At 33.6% G+C, this 26,433-nt stretch overlaps 1 protein-coding gene across 4 annotated transcripts in view; it reads left to right on the top strand.

Moving 5' to 3' along the window:
• Positions 1–26,433, top strand: part of IBTK (inhibitor of Bruton tyrosine kinase) — a 70,224-nt gene that overhangs the window by 14,826 nt on the left and 28,965 nt on the right. For 3 of the 4 annotated variants that reach the window (XM_016207352.2, XM_016207349.2, XM_016207350.2), the window contains exons 5-18: positions 1,548–1,658; positions 2,586–2,756; positions 4,767–4,884; positions 4,975–5,155; positions 7,043–7,166; positions 9,409–9,586; positions 12,190–12,367; positions 13,538–14,137; positions 14,996–15,082; positions 16,181–16,263; positions 16,342–16,379; positions 16,824–16,920; positions 23,304–23,405; positions 25,506–25,623. In XM_016207352.2, coding sequence (XP_016062838.2) covers positions 1,548–1,658; positions 2,586–2,756; positions 4,767–4,884; positions 4,975–5,155; positions 7,043–7,166; positions 9,409–9,586; positions 12,190–12,367; positions 13,538–14,137; positions 14,996–15,082; positions 16,181–16,263; positions 16,342–16,379; positions 16,824–16,920; positions 23,304–23,405; positions 25,506–25,623 — 2,186 coding nt within the window. The remainder of the gene's footprint in view (positions 1–1,547; positions 1,659–2,585; positions 2,757–4,766; positions 4,885–4,974; positions 5,156–7,042; positions 7,167–9,408; positions 9,587–12,189; positions 12,368–13,537; positions 14,138–14,995; positions 15,083–16,180; positions 16,264–16,341; positions 16,380–16,823; positions 16,921–23,303; positions 23,406–25,505; positions 25,624–26,433) is intronic. The other variant, XM_016207351.2, reaches the window with a different exon arrangement.

The raw sequence follows: 26,433 nt of genomic DNA, 5'->3' as shown, positions 1-26,433 counted from the left end.
TTTTTTCTTTCAAATTCCAACTTTGTATAATAAATTTGGATGCAACTTTGAGTTTTATTTTTAAACTTTCAGGTATTGGTGGTATAGCTCAATGAGATAATGACTTTTTGCATTATTTATGATAGGCACATATATTTCTAGAACTTGCCAGCTGACTTAAGGATATGTGTAAATAGAACTTGAAATTCAGCTTATAATTTTATTTTCCAAAGGAATTTGACTTTCTGGAAAATAATTCTAGGATTTTTTTATTTCTTAACATCCTTTTATATTGTAAGTTAGAAATGTTTATAGGTAGCATACAAATATAAATGCAGCGTGGCTGCTATCGCTCAATTGGTTGAACATCATCCCATGCACCAGGAGGTCGCAGTTGGATTCCTGGTCAGGGCACATGCCCAGGTTGTGGGCTCTATCCCCAGCAGGGGTCGTGCAGAAGGCAGCCAATCGATGTTTCTCATCGATGTTTCTCTCTCTCCCTCTCCTTTCCACTCTCTGAAATCAATAAAAAATAAGTATAAATGCAAGTAATTTTTAAAAATAAGAAAAAAGGATTGTTAAATGGGATTAATGTAAAATAAGTATGCTGCACATTAGATTCGCTGAAGAAATAGCACAGTGTGGCCTGGCGGTTAGGTATGTAAGTACATGCATATTTGAAACTTTTGTTGGTTTCTAGTTATTGCCTTCTGCTGATGCAGTTCAACCATTTCAGTACCCTTGTCTTCTGGTAAGAATGTATGATATGTAAGTGTGATATTAAAGTTATATTAGACAAAATTAGAGGTTTAAAAGGACACACTGTCTACCCCCCTTCCCCGTGTGTAGGTGATGTTGCTTTTTAAAAATAATTTTAGCCCTGGCCAGTTTGGCTCAGCGGTTAGAGTCTCTGCCCTTGGACCGAAGGGTCTCCGTTCAACTCCTGTTCAAGGGCATGTACCTGGGTTTCAGGTTTGATCCCTGACCGGGGGTGTGTGTGGGAGGCAACCAATTGATGTGTCTCCCTCAGTCACATCGATGTTTTTCTCTCTTTCTCTCTTCTTCTCCCCCCTCCTCCCTCCCACTCTCCCTAAAAATCAATGGAAAAAATATCCTCGGGTAAGGATTAATAACAAAAAAATACTTTTATCTTAAGACATTTCCATTTTCTTTAATAACATATGTCACTGTTTGGTAATTTTTCTGCTTCACATCGCACTCTGCTCAGTTCTTGCTGTTTGGGAAACAAGTGGCTACTGCTTTCTGTAGTTGAAGACTTAAGGTTTATATTTTCCTTTGTTTAGTCTCTTCTGTGGGTAACAGGTGCTTAATTCCTCCTTTATCCTTTTTTATGTCTGTTTTTAGACATAGTTTTGAAGTAGAATATGTATATTTCTAATTTTTATTAAAGAAAACTGTAAATGTGTACAAAGTAGAGAGAATAGTTTGAATCCCATGTACCTATCATCCAGCTTAAAGAGTTAGCAGTAATTTATTATTAGTATTTTAAATAAAATTAAGACATTTTATTCAGAGAATTTTAATAATATTCTCTTGTTTTCCCATAGGTGGTGCTTTGTAAATTTCACTCAGTATTTCTGTCTCAGAAAGGGCAGGTCTATACTTGTGGTCATGGTCCTGGAGGACGTTTAGGCCATGGAGATGAACAGACATGCTTGGTAATTGAAATGTTTAGGTAACTTTAGTAAAATTTTGATAAACTGGAAGCTTTTATTAACTAAAAAATTTGTTTTAACCAGCTATATGGAGAAAATAATGTACCAATTGGTAATAGACTTTTTAATAATCAATAATTTTTTGGTATATCATGTTCAAATTAAGGATTTAGATACAGTGCAAAATTATAAAGCATCAAGGAAAAAATTTTCTTACAGCAAATATTGGGAAAGGGACTACTGGTATGTTTACCGTAGATTAAAGAGTGCTTTAAAAAGGAGAGCTGTTATCATAGCTTCCTTTTTTAAGGTTTATTATATTCTAGGCATTGTTCATAAAGCCTTAACAGCCCTGTGAGGTTATAGGCATTATTATTCTCATTTTATAAATAATGACAATAGTAATAGCTATCATTTATTGATTGTTTACTCTGTGCCAGAGACTATTGTGTTTTATACTTACCAAATCATCTACTCCTAACACCAATACAGTTATCATCTAAAATACTTTTATTGTTTTGTGTTCAGCTGAAGGAAGTGAAATACAGAGAGGTTAAGAGATTTAATTGAGATCAAATAGCTAGTAAATGTCTCATTGAAGGGATGGATTGTTTCCTGTATTTTTATTTATTCAATACACCAATGAATTCTTTGGCTGAAGAGCTCACTTATTCATACCAAACAAATTTGCACTTGGTGTATAATAAGGGCTCAAAAATCATTTGTTGAATTAAATTATTTTATTGAAATGTCTTAACTGGGGTTTTGTGTTTTACTAATAAACCAGTGTCTTAAACTCATCTACTCCTTGGTGAATTGTAGAATTTATCATGATAGAGACATATACCAGTCATGTCATTTTAGGCATAGTATCATCAAATTCTACTTGTATTTCTATAAAAATTATACTAAGTTAATTTTATTTTGTAGGTCCCTAGGCTTGTGGAAGGGCTGAGTGGTCATAATTGTTCCCAAGTGGCAGCTGCTGAGGATCATACTGTTGTATTAACTGAAGATGGATGTATTTATACATTTGGTCAAAATACTTTTCATCAATTAGGAATTATTCCTCCACCTTCCAGTTGTAATGTACCCAGACAGGTAAACTTTTTTTTTAAACAATAAGGTGATTATTTGCTGTAAACCTGTATGGACAAAAAGATGGACGGTATTGACAGAGCAGGTTATTTTACTTATATTCACTAATATTTTTCAAAGGAGAAACTAAGCATAGTACAAATTAGCATTTGTTTGGAGTAAGAAAGAGAGCACTTGGGAAATTAGGCACCAAACTGCCTTAGATTAACTTCTAAGTATTCATAAGCCAAGGGGGACCCAGAATTTTGGGGTTTAAGGCCCTCTTTAAAAACACCAAACACCAAGCCCTGGCCTGTGTAGTACAGTGGTTAGAGTGTTTGTCTTTGCACCAAAGGGTTGCAGGTCCGATCCCTGGCTCTGTTCAGGGCTTGTGTGGGAGGCAACAAATCAATGTTTCTCTCTCACATTGATGTATTTCTCTCTTTCTACCCCTTCTCCCCCCTTTCCTCTCCCCCCCTCCCCCTTTTCCTCTCCCTCCCTCTTCCTCCCTCCCTCCCCCTCCCCCCACTCCGTTCAGCTCTCCCTCCTTTCCTCCCATTCTCTCTCAAAATCAATGGAAAAAATATCCTTGAGTGAAGATTAACAACAAAAAAAGAAATTAATATAATAACACCGAGTTTATAAATACAAAATGGGCTATGCAAGTGAGGCACCTGGAAGCCTAAGCTTATTAACTTCATGGTAAATCTACCTCTGTGCAGAAATCACACCTAGCAAGTTGATGTGAAGGGATATAGGTCCAAAAGCTACTGCTCTTTGTTCTGGTTTCCCCCTCCAATTTGTACAGCCACTACCAGAAAGGTACCCTTTTCTCAACTTCAGGGACAGACCTAGTACACAGAACTGGGACTGGTGCTCTAAATATGTTACTAGAATCATTATCCATAATAAATGTGTTCAGCTCATAATATTTTGTAGTTTAGATGTTAAATCTCTTCACTGGATTTAATCCTTTTATTTAAAATTATTATTAGATATATATTTTTTATTAATAAACTTTTAGATCCATTGATTTTCCATTTGGGATGGCTAATGAATCAATAAGAATTACCCCAAAATAATTGGAGGTAGTCTCCACTCCTCCAATCCTCAGCTGAGGATATGTTTAGAAAGAGGAAGGGGGAGGGAGTGAGAGAGACACACACACAGGGAGAGAGAGACAGTGAGAGAGACATGCATCCATGCAAGAGAAACATAGATCGGTTGCCTCCTGTACTTGCTGCCCTGACTGGGGATTTAACCTGCAACCTAGTGCCCTGACTGGGAATTGAACCTGCAGCCCTTTGATGCACAGGATAGCACTCCAGCCAACTGTACCACCTGGCCAGGGCATCCAATCTGGTAGTTTTTTAAAGATCCATTTTCTCCAACTGTGGAATTTGTGGATATTTAATCTTTTTGTAGACTTTAGGAATGGTAGATTTTTACTCCATTTTTATTCTCATTGGGTGACTATGTCAGAGCTCTAAATTGATAGGGACCCATATCTAGTATTCTCAATTGGGGGCAGTTTTGCTCCCCAGGATATGTTTGGCCATGTCTAGAGACATTTTTAGTTGTTACAGCTGGGACAGGTGTGGGAGTGGTACTACTGGCATCTAGCAGGTTAGAGTTTAGGGATGCTGCCAAATCTCCTACAATGCACAAGACGATCCCTGACAGCAAAGAATCATCTGGCCCAAAATGCTATTCGTGCCACTGTTGGGAGACCCTGGATATGTCAAATTTAAAAGCACCATATTTTCTAATAAGAATGAGATTACCTGTTTTGCATATTGCTTTTTATGTATTAAAACTGCTGACATAAAGTGGCTGCATCAAAATGTCTTGTGTTCTGAGAAGAGTTGGGGTCTCAGTGTTGACATCTATTAGTGACAATTACCATTAGTACTTGAAGGGGCACTGGTAGCACATATGCCATATATTTGCTACTCTGTTCTACTGTATCTTTGCAAAATTGTACTAGTTCATAGATATATAGTAAACTGCAGTCTTATTTGTCTTTTGGAATAGATGCAGGCAAAATATCTCAAAGGAAGGACAATCATTGGAGTAGCAGCAGGCAGGTTTCATACAGTGTTATGGACTAGAGAAGCTGTTTACACTATGGGACTAAATGGTGGACAACTGGGTAAGAAATCTTTGACAACACTATCTGAAAAGTAAATTGGATTCTTAAAATGGATGTTTTGTGATTTGTTTATTTGTGTAACTTTTTTAGGTTATTTGCTAGATCCCAATGGAGAAAAGTGTGTAACTGCTCCTCGTCAAGTCTCTGCCCTTCATCATAAGGACATCACTCTATCTTTGGTTGCTGCAAGTGATGGGGCCACAGTCTGTGTTACCACAAGGGGAGATATTTACTTACTTACAGACTATCAGTGCAAGAAGATGGCTTCTAAGTATGTGTACTTCTGTGAAAGAAACAGAACTTTAATAATAGTTCAACTCTTCTAGCAAATATCATTATCAGCTTTAGGCTATGCTCTGAAATGTCAAATGGAGAAAATGGAATGGTGGGGAAGTTAGGAGTTTTTATCTTTGATGATCTTAGTCTTTTGGCAAGCATCCAGTAGATATCTGTAAAAGTTCTTTGTAAGTTATAAAACAATATTTCTGAATTATGGTAACATATAGTTAAATATGACTTATAAATTTTCTTTTTTATGGTTCTTGTAACAGAACTAGATTAATTTTAATTCTTGGTTTGTGATACAGTCATCATTGGTTCATGTGTATTCTTTTTTACATTGTGCATTTATTTATTTTAAAAAGAAATCACATACCATGGACCCAGTCCAGGTGTTTTTACCTAACCGGTATATTTTTAATCTTTGTATAGCCTACTGTTATCTGAATGCATGTTATAGTAGCATTCAGTAAACTAGCGGTTGGCTAATCAAAAAGCCAGTTAAAGTGGAGAATCATAATGTGAAGGTTTAAGTCTGTATGGGTCTACCAATTGGACTTCCCTGTATTTCCTGTATGTCATATTTATAATGTGTCACCTATGATTTTATTTTGAATGATTTAAAGAACAAGTGCTTAAAAACAATTGTGAAGTAAGTTATGTGGAGAATACTATAATTTTCATACATTTCACTCTTTTATAATTGATTTTTTTTTTGCTACTCATAGTTATCATGTCATTCCAAAGTATTTAACTTTTATAGAAAACATTTTTTTCAGACTGTCTTATCGGTTTATATATTTCTTTATACTATATAATTGTAGTAATAAATACAAGTAGAGAAATAGATCTTTGACCCTAGAAAAGTATAGCTCAATTAGTGGAAGCAGTAGTGTGCAGGAATTCTAGAGAGCAACCATCTAACTTTAAAAGTAATCAGACATTGAAAATGAAATGCAATAAAATGTACTTTTGCTAATGTAAATGATATGGTAACTTCTTCATAAATAAATACCATCCCTGAAATTAGCTCAGGAGCAGAAAATGTGATCATCAATTTGTTACAACTTCTGTGTATAATAATTAGAAACTTATCTATTATAGGTCATATTTCAGTTACAGAAACATGAAAATGTGAACATACATGTTTCTTAGAACTGAGTAGATTTTTTGTGAGTAGGAAGTAATTTGTGGAATATGAAGGTTTTTAGTTAACATTTATAAAACTTGCCCTGATTAACATTAAATTACATAAATATGTCATATCCAAGTTTTCACTAAGAAAATTCTTTTGTTGCAGATTGTTACAACATGGTAATTTTGAAATGAAAAAATCTTAAATTGTAGGCAAAATATCTTAAATAAGAGGGAGGATAATCATTGGAGTAGCAGCAGGCAGGTTTCATACAATACTATAGGCACATCACATGTGCAGATATAATGAAATGTGTGGTTAGTGGATGAGTTATTAAATTAACAATATTGATGATTTTCATGGTAGCTATATCTATTTATGGTTGTTCATATTTGAAACTAAGGATTTCTATATTGTTTTGAAGTTTAAAATTTTTCTTTTCTGTTAAAATGCAAATACACTTAGGAGTTTTTAGCTTTATCTGTTATTTAAACTTGAGTGCATGCGTGGCATCAGCAGGCAGGGCTTTAGATGTTTAATGTGTGTAGAGGCTTTTGAGAGGAAAGGATTGCTACAGAAAGAAACAGCCATGTGAAGGGGAAACTTATAGAAAAGGAGGGACTAAGGATACCAAAGGCTAAATCATTTTACTTTACCTTTCATAATAATCGCCCTGGGTTCTTTAAAATTGAGCCATTTGTATTTTAGAGAACATATTAATCTAGACTTTTTCTTTTTACCCAGGCAGCTAAACTTGAAAAAGGTCCTTGTATCTGGGGGACGTATGGAATACAAGGTTGATCCTGAACATTTGAAAGAAAATGGGGGTGAAAAAATTTGTATTCTTGCAATGGATGGAGCTGGAAGGGTGAGTATATATATATTTATGCAAAAGTGTAGTAATCTTACTGTCAGTTGTTAGCAGTAGAGGACCTGATAATGTGTAAATGTATTTCAATGATAGTGATGACTTCTATTGACTGTTTCTCAGTTTATATTGACATCCAGTACTAATTAGTATGGAGCTGATTATTTTAAAGAAAGTATGATGACATTTAACTAATGTTGCATAGTACTGCTTTGTTAAGCTATAGTTTAAAATTCATATACTGTGCTTAAAATGGAAATAAGTAAAGGATTTTGATGGGGTGTTTTATATATACACAGTATTGATAAGTGATACTGAATTACAGATATGAGGTATGTTATCTAAATACTCTTTAAAAAAAGTTAAGCAGGCAATATTAAAAATTTGATGCATAATTGGAAAATTTTCCCCAGATTCAGCTTTAAACAAATGTATACATTATATACACATATATATACAAGCACACACATATATATGCAGAGATTATAAAAGATAATGTATATAAAAGATCGCTATATAAAGTATCTTATCTCATCACTTAAGTAAATACTATAGAGTTTTAATTTTAGTTCCCTGTGAAAATATATCAGTATATTTCTTTAATAAAACTGTTAATTTAAAAATATATATTATACATTAGTAGACTGAAAGAATTTTACTCTGACTGGGAAAACAGATTGCTTTCTGCTTTTTGCTTATAAAATAAATCATACAATAAGAATGTTTTTCTGTGGTTTATAAAGTGCTGTAAATTTTGACATTTTAGAATTTGAAGAGTTAAAATCATAAAGCTTCACCTACTGGTACAGTACAGGCATAAATCTATTGTTCATCATTTTAATAGACAGAACTATATTTAACAATTAGAGCTTGAATTTGTACTTATGGAAGGGAGCAGAGGTATGGGATTACATAAAAACTTGAGTATAAAAAACTTACATTTAACTTTGGGGTGTTTCATTTATATGGATCTAGCTTATAACTCTGGATATTTACTTTCTGTAAAATTTAGTCTTACTAATAAAAACCAAACTGTGAAGGAATTATTCAATCAATAGAGCCCCCTTTTTTTGTGTGTACATAACTTTTGAGTGATTTTGGCAGATACCATTTTGTGCTTTACTTTTCTTAGTTATGAGGGGATTTAACTTTTAAATCAATAGTGTTAATTTTTCAAATGAAATCTTATTTGGAATGGCAATCTATAAAGCAGATTTAAAAGGGTTGCTGCTCTGGATAAAGCTGGACTGGGAAACCCAGCACCCAATCTCATCATTTTCAGTGTCCTTGAGCAGCAGCCCCTAGGCCATTTTTCAGGAACACTGTAGTTTGCAGAACCACTAGAAAGCCATTGAACTCTATGATGATTATTTCTGTCTCTAAAATTTTGTTATAGTTATATAATTTAGTTATACATATGTCTTTTTTGTCTTTAGAGTCAAATTTGGACTTTCACAGAATGATTTTCATTATTCTTGTAAATAGATATTACAACAAATCTGGTATCTAAGTTTTACTTTTAAGATTTTTGGTTTTCTTTAGCATTGTAGCTGCTCTATATGCCCCAAACAAGCAATACTGAAAATTATTTCTTTTTATTTATTTATTTTTATTATTTTTTAAATATATAGGAAAGGAGAGGCAGAGAGGTAGAAACATCAATGATGAGAGGGTCATTGATCAAGCCCACAACCCGGGTATGTGCCCTGACCAGGAATCGAACCCTGATCGCCTGGATCCTAGGTCTATGCTCAACCGCTGAGCCACACCCGGCTGGGCTGAAAATTCTTTCTTTTTTTTTTTTTTTTAAATATATTTTTATTGATTTCAGAGAGAGGAAAGGAGGGGGAGAGAGAGAGATAGAAACACCAATGATGAGAGAGTCATTGATCGAGCCCACAACCCGGGCATGTGCCCCGACCGGGAATCGAACCCCAATCACCTGAATCCTAGGTCGACGCTCAACTGCTGAGCCATGCCCGGCCGGGCCTGAAAATTATTTCTTAAGAGGAGTGTCTTTGAAGCATATTTAATGCTTCCTGTTTGCTTGATGTAGTTTTTCTGAAAGACACAGTTCTTTAAAACCATCTTGACTTTTATGGTATCTGTGTTTTTCTACAGAATGAACATTGAAACATATTAATGAGAGCTTTTGTTTTAGAAATATTACCTCTTGATTTCAGTTTTTGGTTAATCAGATGCTCTATTGCTTTTTATTCCAATGTAATTTGGTTTATTTTAGGTGTTTTGCTGGAGATCAGTCAGCAGTTCTCTGAAGCAGTGTCGATGGGCTTATCCACGACAAGTCTTCATTTCTGATATTGCTTTAAATAGGAATGAAATTTTATTTGTCACCCAGGATGGAGAAGGATTTAGAGGGAAATGGTTTGAAGAAAAAAGAAAGAGTTCTGAAAAGAAAGGTCAGTTCATACATAAAAGTTCTTTTCAGTTAATCTTTAATTTCACAAGATTTATTATTAGATTTAATTAAGTGTTACTAGGTTTTCTTTTGATTTGGGTGTATGTGCAGGTAAACAGAAGGAATTTGATCTGCTTAAATGTGGAGTTTTCAACTTTTTATCTGTCCCTGCATACCCTGAGGTCATGGTACATTCTCATCAGTAACGGTGGCTTGCTATTGCTAATTGCTAGCCTTTATTTTAGGGATAGGGAAGTGTAAAGTTAAAAAAACAAACAAACAAAAACAACTTCCAGATGGTTGTGAACCATCTTCCAAGCTCCCGTTTTTGTGTTTCTCTCCAAATTGAGAATTTAGTAGCTTATGCTATATTTTTGTTTTTTTACACACTTGTATATATAAAATTAAAGTTTAAAAGGTATAACTCATGACTTAAAGGAAAATCACAGGAAGAATAAAGTTTGTACGTTCATTGAGAATTTAAAATAAAGTACAGCTTTTTAAAACAATTGCTGAATAATTGAAGACAAATTTTTTATTCATTTCTTGATGAATATAAAGAATAGCTTTAAGATGCCACCAGTGAAAATAGAAATTATTCATTATATAGTTCTTTCTTAATTATCCGATTATAATTTTATAAACTTGTGGATTACCTACATTGTTTTTTAACTTAGGTTAGTGACTTTTTCTTTTATCCATAAATAATAATCAGTTGATTTTTTTTCCTCTCAGAAAAACTAGTTTTTATCATTTTACATCTCATTGCTCCCACCCTAGCCTGTCACATGGACTACTGTAAAAATAATTTTCTTATTTCCACTCCTGTTTCTTTTTATCTATTCTCAAGTGTTTACCAGAGTGAGCTTTTAAGACCTGATCCTAATATTCCTGTATTTCAAAAGTCTTTAATGGTTTGCTCATTACCAACACATGGCCCATAAGGCCCCAGGCCCCTGCTGCGACTCTTGTCTATGTCTCTGAATTCATCTGGAATTTTCTTCCCTTCACTTACCACTCTCCAGTCACATTGACCCTGTCCAGTTGTGATTAGTCCCAGGGCCTTTCCTAAGTTTTCATATCTAAGCTTCATTTATACTTCATCAGAGTTGTTTTTCACTGATTCCTTAATCTAAACTGAGTTATCTTGTTTCACTTTTAGTATTTATTCCCTTTGTATTTTTATCATGCAACTTATTTTTACTTGTTTTTATGTATTTATCTTTGTGATTAATTTTTTAAGTGCTTGTCTCCTATAAGATGGCAAGGACCATGTCTGTTCTATATTCTTAGCATTCAAGATATTTCCTGGCACATAGAAGTCATCTGCTGAATGAACAAATCAGTTTTTGTATGCTAAAAATATATAAAGAACATTTATAATTATTCAGAAAATTATATATGCCAGATAGAGGGCTAGATTTTAATAATACAAAAATATATAAGATGGGCCCCTGTTCTGAGACACTCATAAATTTGTAGGGGCATAGACTATGTATATAAATATTTGCAGTTCATGGAGACAAATACTAATATTCACATAATAAGTTTTTTGAGAGTATAGAAACTGGAATAACTGAGTGTTGGGGGAAGATTAGTAAAGCCCCTGAGACTAAAATAGAGTGAATTTGATAGAGGAACCAGGTTTACAGGTTTGACTACAAATGTTGAAGTCCTTAGAATTGTATCTTAGTCATATTTAGTGGTCTAAAACTGAACTCACACACCCACATCTGTTTTTCAGTGTTTCAACTTAAGTAAATGGCTATCTTTGACACCCCATATTCCCTTACCCTCTATATCCATTTAGTCACCATGTTTTGTCACTTTTGTCTCAAGTATTTCTGAAGTCATTCCACTTTTCTACAGGTTCATTTCTACATCCTCAATCTATATCGTTTATTGTTTTTTCTGGACTCTTAGTTTTCTAAATAATCTCTTTGTCTTTGGTTTTATTTACTTTAACCATACTTCATACTGTAGGTAGAATCATTTTTTTTATGCAAATTTCATACTTTTCTTTCATAGCCTTGATATGACTTGTAATGATATCACTATGTAATGTTTGTCTTTTCTGCTGTAAGTGCACTCCGAGATGGTAGGGACATGCCTATCTTGTTCACTATATCATTCCAGGTAGACTGATGATCACTGCATTGCAGTAGCATAGTGTGGTCACTCTGATATTTGCTGAATAAATGGAAGAAAGGGGGAGGAGGAAAGAAGAGAACAAATAAGCAATCAATTATGAAGATGCTAAGTTTATATATTGTTAATGCAAGCTGAGGAATTTAAAAAGGTAGTTTAATACTAGATTTGCTTTGTAGAAAGATAGCTTTGGTTGCAATGCGGGGGAATTTTGGTGAAAGGGAGAAATTCATGGATAATTGAGAATTGACCCACCAAAATTTCATGTATAATACAATCAATATATAGGGTGCAAATTGTGTTAAAGAGAAAGAGGATGTGGTTTTTCAAATGGACTTAATACATACAAAAGATATTTCTATATTCTCCTAATTGTTTTTCTATTTCATTTACTCTGAAATCATTTTAATAGTTTTAATAAAGCCTTGATTAATGGGAATTTATTTTTCTTTTTAGCAGAGATTTTATCAAACCTTCATAATTCCTCATCAGATGTGTCCTGTGTCTCTGATGTAAATAGTGTATATGAAAGAATTCGACTTGAGAAACTTACTTTTGCCCACAGAGCTGTTAGCGTCAGCACAGATCCAAGTGGATGCAACTTTGCAGTTCTGCAGTCAGATCCTAAAACAAGGTATACTTGTATATATTATATTTCATTTTTAGAAGGAATAGTCACTTTTTTGTGTGTGTTTCCCCCCCCCCCCATAGCTCCTAGACCAAATTTAATTGAAGAGCTGTTGCCATGTCTTTTAGAGACTTTAGACATATAATCATGTTACCAGGATAACTCACAGGTGGAATTTGGTAGACTGGAAATGATGAGTGTTCCTTGTAGTTTGTAAACTGGTATTTACTGAAAATATTGAGGATGTATACATATATGTTTATGTATTTGTAGGCACACAAATTTATGTCTTTAGTACTTCGTGATGTACTCTTAAGTACTCAGATTCTGAAAAATATATTATAAATATTTGTTATGTAGTTTGCAACAATTTCTGATCCTTGTATATGATGAGACTTGATAAAAGAAGTAATGTAGAGTCATCTGTAGAGTGCGTATCTCTGTACAAGTCTTCTGAGTCACATTAGTAGAGAGATGACAGGTTAAGATAAATATCAAGGGTACTATTGCAAAGGAAAGAAGCCCTAGAAATAGGGTGACCATCTGGCCCATTTTGCCAAGGTCTGTCCTAGTTGGTCCCTCATACCTGGAAGGATAAAATGTAGATTGGGAAGGCATGATTGCATTCTTACAGTACTGAAAGAGTCAGGGTTACAGACCAGTTGTGTGACTGTGTGTGTATTTATCTTTACTTCCTTGAGTTTCTTACTGTTCTAGGTTTGGGACCCTAAGTATTTATTTAGTTCTTTGTATATTTATTTTTCTTGTAAAATAAATCGACATAAAAGAGGAAAAGGTTGAGAACTATATTCTATATTCTTTTTTGAATGTTTTTAGTTATAATTTTTATCATTTAAAACATTTCTATGAAATAGTCATTTGAAATTTATATTCAGTGTTTCTTTGTAGAAAGAGAAAACACTGCTTTCAAAGGAAAACTTAATTCTTATCACTTTAGTTTAGGAGAAAAACCAAAGAGGAGAAGGAATAGAGAAAATTTAAAGGGTGATACAGTATTTAAGACTGTGCAGTATTCTTATATTTTAGGAAATGCCAAATTTAAAATTTTCTGTTTAGTAAATAAAAAGAAATTGCACTTTAAAAGGAGAATTGGCTAGGGATGCTTTTTAAAAAGCTTTTTCTTTAAAGTAAAAGTGATTTTTGTTTCATTTCTAGCCTTTATGAAATTCCAGCTGTGTCTTCCTCATCCTTTCTTGAAGAGTTTGGCAAACTGTTGAGGGAAACAGATGAAATGGACAGCATCCATGATGTGACATTTCAAGTTGGCAACAGAATCTTCCCTGCTCATAAATATATTTTGGCATTGCGTTCTGACTTTTTTCAGAAATTGTTCCTTTCAGATAGTACTTCTTTAGATTTTACAGATGTTTACCGGAAAGACGAAGATTCTGCAGGATGCCCTCTCTTTGTGGTAGAGAAGGTCCATCCTGACTTGTTTGAATACCTTTTACAATTTATATACACAGATACTTGTGACTTTTTAACTCCTGGCTTCAAACCAAGAATTAACTTAAACAAAAAAACAGAAGAATATCAGGTCACGATGAATTCTCATTTGAATAAGATGAATTCCCATGAAGATAATCAGAAGTCAGCATTTGAAGTTTATAAAAGTAATCAAGCACATACAATTAGTGAAAAGCAGAAAAGCAAACCCAAATCTTCCAAAAAAGTAAAAAGTGTTGGGGAAGATGATCCTGTAAGAATGTTGCAAAATGTTGCAAAGAAATTTGGTTTCAGTAATTTGAGTAGTAGGTATGGCTCCTCCTTAATACCTATTTTCGTTTCATGTCCTCCTTTTAAAAATTATCTTTTCCTTTGCTGCTCTGCTCTTTTTCTCCCTCCCTTCCTTCCCCCCTTTTTGCTGGGAGGTATGTGTTTTGTCTTCTCCATTTTCTGCTAAAGCTATCTCTAATGGGACTCCCTGGATTAAAGCATTCAAGTATGGGAACACTGTTACTGGGTTTGAGCCCTCTATGGTGTTTGTGTAACAGATCTGGAGTAGCAGGCAGTGTGGTTGCTGGAAAGAGTACTATCTTTGGAGTTAGACTATAGATATATGTCTTGTAGCTTTACTATAACTAGCAGGGGCAGATTTCTTAGTTTCTTTGAACTTTAGTTTCTCAGTATACAAAATGGGAGGGATAATGCTGACCTCATATTGTTCATGTAGTTTTTGTTGTATAAGATGGGTAAAGCGGCTAACACAGTATTGTCATATTACAAACCAGACTTTTTGGAATTTTCTATTTTTAAGATATTTATGTTGCTTATGGCAGTATAACCTTAGTTGTAGGGTGGAAGCTGGGAGGAGTGTATGTTTTCTATTTAAAAATAATGAAGGGCCTTGTGCTATAGCTTGATTTTTTAAAAAAATTGTGGGTTTTTTGTCAGTAATGATATTTAATATATTTTGAATTCTAAGTAAAATTGAGGGAGAATGTATGATTATTTCTGTACCACAGAGTGGGAGTTCTTTGAGATATTTTCTAGGTGATAGAAACATATAATCATGTTCAGATATAAACTAATTTGTTGGATTTTTGTTGCTTGTTTGTTTTGGTAGAGGAATATATATGCCAATTGTTATTTTTTATCTATTCTTGTTGATAGGTTAGATGGAGTCAGATTTGAAAATGAAAAAATTAATGTTATTTCCAAGAAAACTGGTAACAAACTAAAACTAAATCAGAAAAAATGGTAAGTTTGGAAATGAAGGTAAACTTTTTGTCTCTAGATTTTGGGACCTAAGAGTGGAAATAGAACTCTTTCTTACATATGAAGCAAAATGTATAGGTAGATACACTCTTAACTTTACTGGTATTCTTCATTTTTGGAAACGGACAGTTGTTGAAGTAAATGGATAAAGTATTAACTGTTTAATAGACATTGGTATAATTTATTTTTCTGATTATTTTCTAATTAGGGAAGATTTTTTATTTTTATTTTTTCTTGCCTGAATTTTGTATTTTTTTTGATCAATAGGAAATGATGTTAGTTAACTCAAAAACTAAACTGGTTATGACTCTTCATTATTATGATGATTCCTTTGTAAATCTTTTCAGTAAGGAATATACTATACTAAATACATTTGTTATTAAATATATATATTTTATAATATCCTCACTCGAGGATATTTTTTCCATTGCTTTTCAGAGAGAGAGTGGAAGGGAGAGAGAGAGAGAAACATCAATGTGAGAGAGGCACATGGATTTGTTGCCTCCCACACACGCCCTGACTGGGGTTAGGGATCAAGCCTGCAACTGAGGTACGTGCCCTTGTCCAGAATCGAACTTGGGACCCTTCAGTTAGAGCAGGCGGATGCTCTAACCACTGAGCAAAACTGGCTAGGGCTTTATTAAATATTTTGTTTTTTTATGTATTTATACTTTGTAGGTGAAAAGTTTTTAGAGAAAGAGAAACTGGAGATATCTGGATTATGCTTAGAACACAATGGGTTGTACAAACAAGTGAATTAAAGACCTTTGACTGTGATGTCACTCACTGTTATATTATTAACCCTTGGTCTGTAATGGAAAAGGAAAATTAGAAGAAGGACGGTTTTGAATATCTGAGTTCAGTTCCCTTTTAAAATATTATCTTTATTGTAAGGCCCTTATTATCTTCCTTGAAGTGGAAGGAGATGAAGTACTTTATTGTATACCTTCAAGTTGTTTATTCTCTGCTGCCTTTAATGAAGAGAAAGCCAAAAGTTAAGCCAAATCCTATAATGAATTTTCTCATTTGCTAAACATGTAAAGAAATTGTTCTTGCTTTAATTAAATATTTTTCTCACAGTTCATTTCTGTGTGATGTGACCATGAAATCAGTGGATGGAAAGGAATTTCCTTGTCATAAATGTGTTCTTTGTGCTAGACTTGGTAGGTACACTTTTTTTAGTTGCTGATTTATTTGTTTTAGTATTTTCACTATTTTTATTGAATTTTTTTTTCTTTCAGAATATTTTCATAGTATGCTGAGTAGCTCATGGATCGAGGTAAGATTTAAGTAGAAACCACCTAGGCTGGTAACAACACTTCTTTAGATTTTGGGGAGATTATGTACTAAAGAAAGTAAAAATGAGAACCTGATATTTTAACTCAGTTTTTCTTTTGTATTAAACTTTAATTATGATTAAGCCTGCTGGAAAATAGCAAAACTTACAAATGAAAATTATTGTAGAAAAGCTACTTAAGTCAAAATGTCCCCATTACTTGGAAGTTTGGAATACAGTGTGTTCCTTTTTCTTAAATTTTCTTGATCCTTTTTCATGTTATAAAGCAATTTAAAATTAGAAGTGTCATTTTAGCTTTGTGTTTTATAAATGTTATATTCTTTTGCATTTGATGTGATTCCTCTTCAGAATTTTTTGTACCAATCTCAATCAGAATATAGTAGTATTTTGCAGTTTAATTGTTTTATTTTATCTTATTTAATTTAGGCTTCCAGTTGTGCAGCTCTGGAGATGCCAATACATTCTGACATACTGAAAGTTATTTTGGACTACCTCTATACTGATGAAGCTGTGGTGATAAAAGGTATTAATAAGAGTTAGAGTAGCCCTGCCAGCTTGGCTCAGCGGTTGAGCATCTACCTAGGATCCAGAGATCTCAGTTTGATTCCTGGTCAGGACACATGCCCAGGTTGTGGGCTTGATCCCCAGCAGGGGGCGTGCAGGAGGCAACTGATCAATGACTCAATCTCATCATTGATGTTTCTCTCTCCCTCTCCCTTCCTCTCTCTCTGAAATCAATTTAAAAAAAAACAAAAAAAAAACAAACGGTATTTTAGATTTTTAAGATATTTGAATAATGGTAAAATCAACATGAATCTTAATTTCTACTCTTAATTGAAATAAGTCATCAACAGAGGCTTAATTTAGAGTTAGCAATAGGCACGATTACTAACAGTAAAGGAGTGGAAAAAGCAAGTTTTCATTACCTTATGTGAAAATGAACTATATAAGAATTATATTTATTTGTCGAGATTAGATTTAATTGTTGAAAATATTACAGATGACCCCTTTTTACCCCCATTGATTCTCTCCACCCCACCCCCAGCCCTCCCCAGACCAATGTCTGTGTCCATGGGTTATGCTTATAAACATATAAGTTCTTTGATTACTCTCTCCCCTTCCACTCCTCCCTCCCCGCCTTCCCTCTGAGATCCCTCAGTCTGTTCCATGTTTCTATGCCTCTGGATCTATTTTGTTCATCAGTTTATTTTGTTTATTACATTCCACATATAAGTGAGATCATGTGGTAGTTGCCTTTCTCTGACTGGCTTATTTCACTTAGTATAATACTTTCTAGTTCCCTCCATGCTGTCCCAAAGGATAAAAGATCCTTCTTTTTTACAGCTGCATAGTATTGCATGGTGTAAATGTACTGCAGTTTTTTTTATCCACTCATCTACTGATGGGCAGATGGGCTGTTTCCAGATCTTAGCTATTGTAAAGTGCTCTGCTATGAACATAGGGGTGCATAAGTTCTTTGTGATTGGTGTTTTGGGTTTCTTAGGATATATTACTAGAAATGGGATCACTGAGTCAAATGGCAGGTCAACTTTTAATTTTTTTTTGAGGAAACTCCATAGTGCTTTCCATAGTGGCTGCACCAGTCTGCATTCCCACCAGCAGTGTACTCAGGTTCCCTTTCTTCACACCCTCGCCAGCACTTGTCATTCATTAATTTGTTGATGGCAGCCATTCTGACAGATGTGAAGTGGTACCTCATTGTGGTTTTAGTTTACGTCTCTGATGATTAGTGATGTTCAGCAGTTTTTCATATGTCTCTTAGCCATCTGTATGTCCTCTTTGGAGAAGTGTCTATTCAGGTCCTTTGCCCATTTTTTAATTGGATTGTCTGTCACCCTTTTGTTAAGTTGTATGAGTTCCTTACATATTTTGGACATTAACCCTTTATCAGATGTGTCTTTGGCAAATATGTTCTCCCATATAGTGGGCTCCCTTTTCGTTTTGTTGATGGTTGCTTTTGCTGTGCAGAAGCTTTTTATTTTGATGCAGTCCCATTTATTTTCTCCTGCCCTAGGAGATGTATCGGCAAACATACTACTATGAGAGATGTCTGAGATTTTGCTGTTTATGTTTTTCTCTAGGATTTTTATGGTTTTATGTCTTACATTTAAATCTTTTATCCATTTTGAGTTTACTTTTGTGTATGGTGTAAGTTGGTGGTCTAGCTTCATTTTTTTGCATGTACCTGTCCAATTTTCCCAACACCATTTATTGAAGAGACTGTCTTTAAAACGTATGTTCTTGCCTCCTTTGTCAAATATTAATTGACCATAATGGCGTGGGTCAGTTTCTGGATTCTCTGTTCTGTTCACTGATCTATATGTCTGTTCTTGTACCAGTACCAGGCTGTTTTGATTACAGTGACTTTGTAGTATAACTTGATCTCTGGTATTGTGATCCCTCCAACTTTGTTCTTCTTTCACAAGATTACTGTGGTTATTCAGGGTCTTTTTTGGTTCCATATAAATTTTTCAAAGTGTTTGTTCTAGGTCTGTGAAATATGCTGTTGGTATTTTAATAGGGATTGCACTGAATTTATAGATTGCTTTGGGTAGTATGGACATTTTAATGATGTTAATTCTTCCAATCTATGAACATAGTATATTTTTCCATTTGTTTATGTCATCCTCTATTTCTTTTTTCAGTGTCCTGTAGTTTTCTGAGTACAGGTCTTTTACATCTTTGGTTAAGTTTATTCCTAGGTAACTTATTTTTTTAGTTGAAATGGTAAATGGGAATTTTTTTTAGTTTCTCTTTCTGAGAGTTCATTATTGGTCTATAAAAATGCCATTGATTTCTGGGTGTTAATTTTGTATCCTGATACCTTGCTGAATTCATTTATTAAATCTAGTCTTTTTTTGGTGGAGTTTTCAGGATTTTCTGTGTACAATATCATGTCATCTGCAAATAATGACAGTTTTGTTTCCTCATTTCCAATTTGGATGCCTTTCATGTTTTCTTCTTGTCTGATTGCTGTGGCTAGGACTTCCAGTACTAAGTTGAATAAGAGTGGTGAAAGTGGACACCCCTGTCTTGTTCCTGTTCTTAGGGGAAATGGTTTTAGTTTTTGCCCATTGATTATGATGTTGGCTGTAGGTTTGTCATATATGGCCTTTATTATGTTGAGGTATGATCCCTCTATTCCCACTTTGCTGAGAGTTTTTATCAGAAATAGGTGCTGGATTTTGTTGAATGCTTTTTCTGCATCTATTGATATGATCATCTGATTTTTGTACATTTGTAGGAATTTATCCAATTGTTCTAGATTTTCCAGTTCATTAACATACAAGTGTTCACAGTAAGTAGTTTCTTATAATCCTTTGTATTTCTTTGGTATCAGTTGTAATTTCTCACATTTATAATTTTGAGTCCTCTCTTTTTCTTAGTCCACTTAAGGGTTTGTTAATTTTGTTTATCTTTTCAAATAACCAACTCTTAATTTTGTTGATCTTTTTTTTTTTTTTTTTTTTTTTGTATTGTATCTAGTTCATTGATTTCTGCTGTAATTATTTCCTTTCTTCTTCTAACTATGGGCTTCATTTGTTCTTTTTCTTGTTCTTTGTTGTGTAAAAAGTCTTAAGGTTGTTCTTTTGAATTCTTTTTTATTAAGGCATTTATCAGTGTAAACTTTCTTGTTAGAACTTTTTTTGCTTTATATCAGTTTTTGGTATGTTGTGTTTCCATTTTCATATGTCTCAAAAGATATTTTTTTTTTGCTTTCTCTTTAATTTTTTTTGACTTACTGGTTGTTTAGGACTGTGTTGATTAATTTCCACATATGTGAATTTTCCAATTTTTCTCCTGTTCTATTTTTTTTTTATTTTTGTGGTGGCCTAACATATCTCTTCTGTATAATGTTTAGTGTGCACTTGAGAAGAATACGTATTTGCTTCTGTTGGATAGAATGCTCTGCATATGTCTGTTAGGGCCATTTGGTCTATAGTGTTGGTCAAGTCTGCTGTGTCTCTACTGATTTTCCATCTGGATGATCTATCCATACTTGAATATGGAGTATTGAAGCCCTCCATTATTATTGTATATTGATGTCTATTTCTGCCTTTACTTCTTTTAATAGATATGTTGTATATTTAGGTTCAATGTGGTTTGTATATATCTTTATAATTGTTATATCTTATTGAGGTATTGACCCCTTTATCATTGTATAGTAACCTCTTTGTCTTTTGTGACTGTTTTTGATTTAAAGCCTATTTTGTCTGATATAAACATAGCCACTCCTGCCCTCCTTTTCTTACCTCTTTTTCCATCCTTTCACCTTCAACCTATGTGTGTCCTTAAAGGTAAAAGGAGTTGGATCTTGTTTTTTTATCCATTCACCCACTTTGTCCTTCAATTAGGATCAGAGAATCTTACCTATTTACGTTTGAAGTAATTATTGATGGGTAAGAACATACTATTGGCATTTTGTTGTTTTCTGACTATTTTGTAGTTCCTTCGTTACTATCTTCCTTGGTGGTTTAATGATGTTTTTTGTAGTGATATCCTTTTATTTCTTTCTCTTTTGTGTATCTACTATAGGTTTTTGCTCTGTGGTTATCATAAGATTTCCATATAACATCTTACAACAATATTTTAAACTAATCACAACCTAACTTCAGTTGCATACAAAACTTCTATACTTTTATTTCTACTCCCTCCTCTGGGCTATTGTTTCTTCAGATATTCTTTATACCCTTTCCCTTCTCCTTCTTGGACTCCCATATGTATCTTGGTGTGATGGATGGTATTCCATAGTTCATTTATATTCTGTTTACTTTTATTCATTCTTTTTTCTTTCTATTCGTCAGGTTGGATAATCTCATTTCTGTTTTCATTGGTGCTATTGATTTCATGAGACTTTATACTTATGCTTCCTTTTAGTTTTTTAGACATAATTTCCTTTAGTTCTTTGGTCATATTTCAAATAGCTGCTTTAAACTTTTAGTTCAGCATCTTGGCTTCTCAGGGACAGTTTCTCTTGGCTGCTTTTTTTCCTATATATGAACCATACTTATATTTTTCTTTGCATCTTTCATACTTTTGTTGTTGAAAACTGAACATTTAAATAATATAATGTGGCAACTCTTAAAATCAGATTCTTCCCCTTCCTCAGGGTTTGTTGTTTAGTGTGTCCTTTTATATTTAAAGGAGTATGTTGGAACTCTCTTCCTGTCTTGTATATGGCTGCCTTCTTGTTATGTCCTCACATGGCCTTTTGCACACTCATGCATATGCGTGTGTGTGTGTATGTGTAGAGGTGGGGATGGGAGAGGGAGAGATAGAGATATTTTTGATGTCTCTTAGAAGGACACTAATTCTGTCAGATCAGGGCCCTACCCTTTTTATTTTATATAATCTTAATTACTTCCTTAGAGGTCCCATCTCCAAATATAGCCACACTGGAAATTAGGGCTTTGTACATGTGAATTTTCAGGGGACACAAACATTCAGTTATAACATCTTTTTTCCTACCTGTTCTTTGTAAGTTTTCAAAATCTGTTTCTTATTTGCTCCATCCATTATCATTGTCTCAGTCAGCTTCAGTGTGAGACAATTACTGATGATTGTTTTTAATAAATGCCCCTAAGGAAGAGGCTGTTCACATTGGGTAAGCTTTGAGTAGGTCAAAGACAAGCCCTGATAGTGGGTGGGGTTTCCAGGGACCTGCCGTACAGGTCAAATAATGACTGTGTTTTGTTGTGTTTTTTTAATAATGTTGTTCCACAATTGTTCTGTCTCCTCCAGGGGCTGTAATTGTTCATTTTCACTGTGATTGCTTGGTTGGTGGTTTGTAAGATTACTGTGGAGGAGGAGAGAGGAGGGTATGAAGAGAAAAAGCTACAATGTCCCAAAACTCACTGTCTTGAGTCAGCACTCCCAAGATCATTGTAACTATTTGGCTAATTTTTAGAATTCTGAAAAAGTTGATTTGGACAATTTTTTTTGCAGTATTCTCATTGCCTTTGTGGAGGAGAGGAATTTTGGAACTAGTCCGTAGTCTGCTATTCCCAATGACTTCATCTCTTCATTTTTTCTTAAGCATTTCTCCCTCTTTCTTCCTTTGGTGTTTTTGTTTTTTTCTATTTATGTCGTTATTCTGTCATGGGTTCAGGGGCATTACTTAAGGCCATTAGTACGCTGGCCAATAAGGTTATTTTAAATTAAGGAATTCCTGTAAGTTAAAAAAAAAAGTATCCTTAGATGACCAGTTTTATTATTTTTTTTAAATTTTTATTGATTTCAGAGAGAGAAAGGGAGAGAGAGAAAGAAACATCAGTGATGAGAGGGTCATTGATCAGCTGCCTCCTGCATGTCCCCTGATGGGGATAGAGCCCGAAACCCCGGTATTTGCCCTGACCAGGAATCGAACCCAGATCTCCTGGATCATATAGGTAGATGTTCAACCGCTGAGCCACGCCGGCCAGGCTAGATGACCAGTTTTAAATAAGGAAGCCTAAGAGCATTATTCACCCCTAATCCCCTTCCTCCCTCCCCGTATATGCATTTATATGTGTATGTTAACATATACCTATATTAAATTTGATGTTAAGATTTGACTTTCTTCCTTGTTTATTAATTTGAGAAATGTTTGTTTAACAATATGAGAGATTTTAAATAAGTCAGGCATTGTAATAGCCCTCTCGACTAAAAAGATCAACTCAAGTTGACCATTTTATGGTCCTAGTGTGAAGCATTTTGGTGTATATGTTTCTAGCTTTCTATTAAAAGGTAGAAATATTGTGATATTAATGCTGTTTATCATAGTTACCATTCCAACATTTAGAAAATAATTATAATTCTCTTTTACTGTCTTAATTACTTGTTTTCCTAGGTGTTATGTTTATAAAGCAATAACAAGTGATGCTTATTTTCTTTTTTTTTTTTTAGAATCTCAAAATGTGGATTTTATTTGCAGTGTTCTTGTGGTCGCTGACCAGCTTCTCATAACTCGATTGAAAGAGATTTGTGAAGTAGCATTAACTGAAAAACGTGAGTATTTTTGAATTTGGATATTAGTATGTTTTCAGGTTGGTCCAGTATTACTGTATTTTATTGACTTTTGATGCCATTTATGGTAAAATGCACCAGTGTTCTTTTGTATCATGAAAATTGTCAAAATATTTAAATGATTTCATGTCATCATTTGTAAGCATATCCTTATTTCAGAGATATTAATATGTGAAAATATGTACATCTTAGAATTGCAATATGTTTTTAAAAATGTCACAAAACTTGGAATAATAAAGATGGTGTGACATTTATTTTGGAATTTCAAGGGTAAGTTTGGAAGCAGAAATTTTTACCCTTGCCCTGGTCTTGGCTGTAAGTCTGTTTAGCTACCCATTTCCTACTCTTTGTTGGATGTTTATGTAACGGTCCCACTAATATATTTGGTCAAAACACATCTCTTTTAATTTCTTTCTCTGTTCATTATTTCAGTTAATTGCATGTCTTTTCTCCTGAACACTCAGCTTTGAAACTGCAAGTTGCTTTTTGTTATTTTGTTCCTTATACCAGATTCTTTTAGATGTCAAAATTGATTCATCTTAACTGAGTTGATCACATTTCTCCCACCTTTATATTCCCTCTGTGACCATGCTAGTTGAATTCACTTTTTCCCATCTTTTCTGTATAATGTAGTATTTTAAGTCCTTTTTCTGCCTTCTAATTTCTCTTTAATCTTTCTGGAGGAACTAATTATATCTCCCCTGTTCAAATATTTTTAATTGCTTATTCTAGGATAAAGGTTACATTTCCTTAGCCTGATACAAAAGTTTTGTGTCTCCTTCATTGCCACATTACCACTTAAAGGAAGTGTGATTTCCTGTCAAGTTTTTCTAATCTGTATTTGCTAGTAGTTTGTTTTAGCTCTAGTGTCCTATTTATACGCTTTTCTTTAGCTCTGGGTTATCAAAAAGAGATCTCTGATTTTTTAAGCAAGAAAAGGGAAATATGAGTAAAATAAAGGAAGCAACATTCAGTAGGTATAAAGTATAGATGACATTTTTAGTTGTTCTATTCACTTTCCTGGTATCTCTTGGATATTTTTTTTCTTGGCCCCTGCTGCACAGTTGCCTTTATTAATGACTTCCTCAATCTTCCTAGAACCTAGCAAGATAATGGTTTGGTCTCTAGTTATTGGGCAATCCTTGTTCCCAACTGAACAATTCTAAAATCGTTATATGATCCATTTTAATTTCCTTGAAGTGGGAGACTATGGATTAAGCAATCATTAGTTGAAACTAGGTTAGTCTAGCGTGAGATGGAGACGATTATTGCTTGCAGTTATACCTTTTGACAGTTATAAGGGAGAAAGAAAAGAAATGGTGGAAGCCTGGTGTAGAAGACATTTGTGTTTCTCTTTTGGCCATGACTTAGAGTAAATAAGAAAAAGAATGGAGAGGTTCGGGAAGGCAAAGTTACATGCTAGGTAGGTAGGATATTCTGGGACAGTCTTCTAGCAAAACATCATATATAAAGTTACTAGCATTATAAGAAAATGCAGAATCTTTTGTACAGTATGCCAGATTCTGCACTGCCATGAACTATATCGTAAGATATAGATGTACGCATTTTTCCAAATATATTGTATGTGTGTATACATGCAGATATTCCCACATAAATTGATAGATTACTCAACATAAATATATTTTACAGAATGATTTCTCATAGTCTTAAAAATAGCTTTAGTTTTATAGAAGAGAGAATTACTATTCTGGGCTATATAAATGAAAAGAAAAGCTGTTTATCAATGAAAGTTAAAAATATTCTAAAATTATTAGGTGCAAAATTGTCAATTCTTATGTATTTGCTTTTAGGTGACACTGTAATGCACCTTCTCCATTTTCTTTGCTTAAAAAAATTTTTTGTGCTTATTTTTTCTCATAACCAATCATTTAAAATTATTTTGGCATATTAGGATGAAAAATGAGTTCTATATTTGCCCTTATATAAGTTATTTTTAGCAAGAAACTATCAATTTTTCTTGTTCTAAATGTTTAAACTTGACAACTTTAGACATAAGCATATTTCATTTTCTGTAGTAACATGCCTTTCATCTCATTTTGCATGTATTTTCTTCCTTTATAGTTACCCTCAAGAATGCGGCTATGCTACTAGAATTTGCAGCAATGTATAATGCTGAGCAATTGAAACTATCTTGTTTACAGTTTATAGGACTGAATATGGCAGCTTTACTTGAAGCAAGGTAGGTTGGTGCATATATTATATGATCGTTGCAAAAGCAATTATTTATAAACAATAGCAGTTATATTGGTAATTTAAAAGTGAATAATGATAAATTACAGCTTTGTAGAAAAAAAAAAAGTAAGAGGATTTATTTATTCCATGAACATTTGAGTGCCTACTATATGCTAGCTGTTGATAAGGTACAACAATGAACAAAATAGACAAAATCCTTACTCTCAGTGGAGCTTACATTCTGGTTGGAGAGTTGTGGAACAATATTATCACAAGTATATTTTTTATATGTATGTATATCTCTTTGCTTGTTTAGGTTGATTTGTAACTATGTAATTGTGAACTTGGCTTTTGGAAACTATCTGTAATACTAGTAATTACTTTACATGAAAGCATGCATAAAATTTGTTGCTGGTTGATTTCTATTTTCTCTATGTATTTATTCTCTTTAAGACATTTCCTGTCAAACTTAGGCTGCAAGGGGTGGTCTGAAAAATTCATTTCCTCTAGTTTGTTACAAGCTGATAGGTGTGTTGAAGGCTTTACATAGAAATCAATGTGTAATGAAATGTTTCTTATGAAAAATGACACATGTTACATAAAAAATCAGCTAAATATATATACCCTGTTTTGTAAGTTAATATTTCATATTATGAGAATTACCTGGATGGAAATTATTTGATATATGTTAATGATTTAGGTTAGGAGTCTTAGACATTTTAGAATTAGAAGGATGTTGGAAATTTCATTCTATTTTCAGTTGTTTTAGCAGTGGAATTTATAATGAAATAAATTTACAGATTTTTTTTCTAATAAA

This window comes from Miniopterus natalensis, chromosome 5, assembly GCF_054644295.1.
Source record: "Miniopterus natalensis isolate mMinNat1 chromosome 5, mMinNat1.hap1, whole genome shotgun sequence".
Classification (NCBI taxonomy): domain Eukaryota; kingdom Metazoa; phylum Chordata; class Mammalia; order Chiroptera; family Miniopteridae; genus Miniopterus; species Miniopterus natalensis.
The sequence above is the reverse complement of the archived record's forward strand: the minus strand, read 5'-3'. Positions and strand labels throughout refer to the sequence as shown.